The sequence below is a fragment of the Cebidichthys violaceus genome, unplaced genomic scaffold (genome assembly GCF_023349555.1).
Source record: "Cebidichthys violaceus isolate CVI_PGR_0920_01 unplaced genomic scaffold, fCebVio1.0.p SCAF_685, whole genome shotgun sequence".
NCBI lineage: Eukaryota > Metazoa > Chordata > Actinopteri > Perciformes > Stichaeidae > Cebidichthys > Cebidichthys violaceus.
In genome coordinates this window covers 1-5,000 of record NW_027176911.1, presented here as the reverse complement: position 1 = coordinate 5,000, position 5,000 = coordinate 1, and the positions used below count along the sequence as shown (strand labels likewise).

The 5,000-nt window shown below is 43.5% G+C and overlaps 1 protein-coding gene across 1 annotated transcript in view; it reads right to left on the bottom strand.

Annotated features, from left to right (window-relative positions):
- Nucleotides 1-3,090, bottom strand: part of LOC137890753 (disintegrin and metalloproteinase domain-containing protein 12-like) — a 16,400-nt gene extending 13,310 nt beyond the window's left edge. Inside the window, exons 1-5 of the mRNA XM_068734951.1 lie at nucleotides 1,048-3,090; nucleotides 691-756; nucleotides 510-581; nucleotides 250-419; nucleotides 89-173 (exon numbers count right to left, since the gene is read on the bottom strand). Of these exons, the coding sequence (XP_068591052.1) occupies nucleotides 89-173; nucleotides 250-419; nucleotides 510-581; nucleotides 691-756; nucleotides 1,048-1,353 (699 nt within the window). The 5' untranslated portion in view covers nucleotides 1,354-3,090. The remainder of the gene's footprint in view (nucleotides 1-88; nucleotides 174-249; nucleotides 420-509; nucleotides 582-690; nucleotides 757-1,047) is intronic.
- Nucleotides 3,091-5,000: the final 1,910 nt, after the last annotated feature.

Sequence of the window (5,000 nt, the reverse complement as noted above, 5' to 3'; positions counted from 1 at the left end):
TTGTGGTTCTGGGTTTTGGGTTAAATCCACAACATCTAAACACACTGTTTCCTGTTTCTAAACTTCAAAGTAAAAGGTGCTGACTCACCACGTTGACTCCACCGGACCGGTCTCTGGAGCACATGGACGACTGAGAGGCCATCCCCACCGTGGTGCCGTCGAACGAGCCGCCCCTGAGAAACACAAAGTCAAGACCCGTCACATACCCGGACCGGATCAGAACCGGAAGCTTTTATTTTGTTAACCTACATGACGAGCTGGGCATTGTCGTGGCGGAGGCGCGGCAGCAGCTCTCTGGTCCTCCAGTCCAGGAAGTGGTTGAGGGTGTCGGTGGGACTCTTCTCCACCAGGATCTTGTCTCGGTCGCTCCAGATCTCCAGACCGGTCAGCGCCACGCGGACGTTCAGAGGACGGTAGAACTGGAGAGAAACAACAACAAACACGGCTCGAGTTCTTCTTCTTCTGCACATTTAACAAAGACGGCTTTACGGTGACGTGGAGGCTCTCACCCAGTCCACCTGATTGGCCACGTCCAGCATGCGGTAGATGATCGTCTTATTGTTCTTCTGGTAGTTCAGGAACTGGGAAAACACAGAAATAAACTTCTGTATTTTATATATATATATATATATATATATATATATATATATAGTAATAATATTCAGCTCTTTATTACAGATGATCACTGACCTCCTGGTGATCGACCACCAGCACCAGCTCGATGTATTTGGTCTCAGACAGGATGTCTCTCCTCCTCTGCACACAGAACAAATACATATAAAATATCTCATACAGGTACTGCTGATACTACCCAGAGTACTACTCAGAGTACTAACTATGACACTACTATCCAAAAACTGATCCAGAATCTAAAAGTCAGTTTAAAGTGTGATCCTTGACTTCAGAGCTCTGTGATTGGACGTTTTAATCATCACTGTAGAACAGACAGACAGGCAGACAGGTATAGAGACAGACAGACAGACAGGTATAGAGACAGACAGACAGACAGACAGGTATAGAGACAGACAGGTTCGTGGTCTGTCTCACCCGGTGTGTGTGTGTGTGTGTGGCGCTGTGGAGCGGAGGTACAGCGGTGTGTGAGACTCCACAACCTCCGGCACCGTCGCCCTCCAGAGGGGTGGTGGAGAACAGCAGGTGAACTCCTCCTTCTTCTTCACCTCCTCCTCCTCCTCCTCCGCTCCCTCCACTCCCGTCACCCTCCTCCTCCCCCCCCCTCCCCTGCTGGTGGGGGTGCAGGTCCTCCTGAGGCTGCAGCTCAAAGCTCAGCGTGGAGTTGAAGGCGATGAGGCCGCTGCAGGAGGAGACACAGGAAGAGTCAGATATCATGAGCATCGAACAGGTGACGTCTTCTGATGACGTCAGCAGACAGGACGTGATGTCAGGGACAGGACGTGATGTTAGGAGACAGGAAGTGATGTCAGGGACAGGATGTGATGTTAGGAGACAGGACGTGATGTCAGGGACAGGACGTGATGTCAGGAGACAGGACGTGATGTCAAAAGACAGGACGTGATGTCAAAAGACAGGACGTGATGTCAGGGACAGGACGTGATGTTAGGAGACAGGACGTGATGTCAGGGACAGGACGTGATGTCAGGAGACAGGACGTGATGTCAAAAGACAGGACGTGATGTTAGGAGACAGGACGTGATGTCAGGGACAGGACGTGATGTCAGGGACAGGACGTGATGTCAAAAGACAGGACGTGATGTCAAAAGACAGGACGTGATGTCAGCAGACAGGACGTGATGTCAAAAGACAGGACGTGATGTTAGGAGACAGGACGTGATGTCAGGGACAGGACGTGATGTCAGGGACAGGACGTGATGTCAAAAGACAGGACGTGATGTCAGCAGACAGGACGTGATGTCAAAAGACAGGACGTGATGTCAAAAGACAGGACGTGATGTTAGGAGACAGGACGTGATGTCAGGGACAGGACGTGATGTCAAAAGACAGGACGTGATGTCAGCAGACAGGACGTGATGTCAGCAGACAGGAAGTAAAGCACATGATGCATAACGAGAGAGAAGATTCACTCTGAGTGATTACAATAAGTGTTGGAAAGTAAATTTGTACTTTTATTCCTTTTACTGTACTGTGTATGTACTTGTACTTCACTTGAATATTTGTATCTCATGCCACATCAGTAATAATGTTAATGTATGTAAGTAATTATGTAAATAAAGGTTTTATAGTTTTTTAAAGTTTGCTCTCAATAACCAGATTAAGCTAACGTTCCTAATCCTCCGTGTGTTGATGTGGTTCACAGAGGTCTCTGTGTAGTCCACAGAAGTGGACCAGGTCCTCTTCACGTGAGCCTGTACACACTGACCCTGCTGAGGCCTCCTGAGGCTGTGAGCCGCTAGAGGCGGGGGGTCAGAGCTGATCCGGATCGGTTTAACCTGCAGAGGAACGCTGACGTCGTCGCGTTTATTTCTGCTGAGTGCAGCACAGAAACACAAAGACCTGGACCTCAGGAGATCCCGGACTCTGTACAAACCGGATCGGAGGTTCTTTAGGTTTTAAGAGATTTTCTTTCTCGTCGTGATGTAACCTGCTGCGAGTGTTTCGCTCTGTGATCAGATGAGGACACGTTTGTGTAGTGTTTGTGTATTTCTCAGGTTCAACTTCTAACGCTGCAAACAACAACTTAACGATACGTTTCTACAAACTCACTATCGGATGAAACATGGCGACGCCCACTTATGAAGGACGGCACTTCAACGTGTTCCTATTATAAATAATGTTATTATAAATAATGTCCTTTATTTCATGGTCTGGGTGAATACTGGATTCTGATTGGCTGCAGGGTGTCCATTAATTCCTGATACTTTTTGTTACTGACTTTGAATGTTGCTAGCATAACGTTAGCTTTATGTTAGCATAATGTTAGCTTTCAGTTCGCTTTATGTGAGCATGACGTCAGCTTTCAGTTAGCATAATGTTCGCATAATGTTAGCTTTTTCTTAGCATAACGTTAGCTTTATGTTAGACCGGAGTATGGAGCAGGTGCTCAGAGCCCCTCTGGACTGAGGGTATTAGTACTAGGTGTGTGTATTAGTACAAGATGTGTGTATTAGTACTAGGTGTGTGTATTAGTACTAGGTGTGTGTATTAGTACAAGGTGTGTGTATTAGTACTAGGTGTGTGTATTAGTACTAGGTGTGTGTATTAGTACAAGGTGTGTGTATTAGTACAAGGTGTGTGTATTAGTACTAAGTGTGTGTATTAGTACTAGGTGTGTGTATTAGTACAAGGTGTGTGTATTAGTACTAGGTGTGTGTATTAGTACTAGGTGTGTGTATTAGTACAAGGTGTGTGTATTAGTACTAAGTGTGTGTATTAGTACAAGGTGTGTGTATTAGTACTAGGTGTGTGTATTAGTACAAGGTGTGTGTATTAGTACTAAGTGTGTGTATTAGTACAAGGTGTGTGTATTAGTACAAGGTGTGTGTATTAGTACTAGGTGTGTGTATTAGTACAAGGTGTGTGTATTAGTACTAGGTGTGAGTATTAGTACTAGGTGTGTGTATTAGTACAAGGTGTGTGTATTAGTACAAGGTGTGTGTATTAGTACTAGGTGTGTGTATTAGTACAAGGTGTGTGTATTAGTACAAGGTGTGTGTATTAGTACTAGGTGTGTGTATTAGTACAAGGTGTGTGTATTAGTACTAAGTGTGTGTATTAGTACAAGGTGTGTGTATTAGTACTAGGTGTGTGTATTACTACAAGGTGTGTGTATTAGTACTAGGTGTGTGTATTAGTACTAGGTGTGTGTATTAGGACAAGGTGTGTGTATTAGTACAAGGTGTGTGTATTAGTACTAGGTGTGTGTATTAGTACAAGGTGTGTGTATTAGTACAAGGTGTGTGTATTAGTACTAGGTGTGTGTATTACTACAAGGTGTGTGTATTAGTACAAGGTGTGTGTATTAGTACTAGGTGTGTGTATTAGTACAAGGTGTGTGTATTAGTACTAAGTGTGTGTATTAGTACAAGGTGTGTGTATTAGTACAAGGTGTGTGTATTAGTACAAGGTGTGTGTATTAGTACTAGGTGTGTGTATTAGTACAAGGTGTGTGTATTAGTACTAGGTGTGTGTATTAGTACTAGGTGTGTGTATTAGGACAAGGTGTGTGTATTAGTACAAGGTGTGTGTATTAGTACTAGGTGTGTGTATTACTACAAGGTGTGTGTATTAGTACTAGGTGTGTGTATTACTACAAGGTGTGTGTATTAGTACAAGGTGTGTGTATTAGTACAAGGTGTGTGTATTAGTACTAGGTGTGTGTATTAGTACAGAGGTGTGTGTATTAGTACTAGGTGTGTGTATTAGTACAAGGTGTGTGTATTAGTACAAGGTGTGTGTATTAGTACTAGGTGTGTGTATTAGTACTAGGTGTGTGTATTACTACAAGGTGTGTGTATTAGTACTAGGTGTGTGTATTACTACAAGGTGTGTGTATTAGTACAAGGTGTGTGTATTAGTACAAGGTGTGTGTATTAGTACTAGGTGTGTGTATTACTACAAGGTGTGTGTATTAGTACAAGGTGTGTGTATTAGTACTAGGTGTGTGTATTAGTACAAGGTGTGTGTATTAGTACTAGGTGTGTGTATTAGTACTAGGTGTGTGTATTAGGACAAGGTGTGTGTATTAGTACAAGGTGTGTGTATTAGTACTAGGTGTGTGTATTACTACAAGGTGTGTGTATTAGTACTAGGTGTGTGTATTACTACAAGGTGTGTGTATTAGTACAAGGTGTGTGTATTAGTACAAGGTGTGTGTATTAGAACAGGGTGTGTGTATTAGTACAAGGTGTGTGTATTAGTACTAGGTGTGTGTATTACTACAAGGTGTGTGTATTAGTACTAGGTGTGTGTATTACTACAAGGTGTGTGTATTAGTACTAGGTGTGTGTATTACTACAAGGTGTGTGTATTAGTACAAGGTGTGTGTATTAGTACAAGGTGTGTGT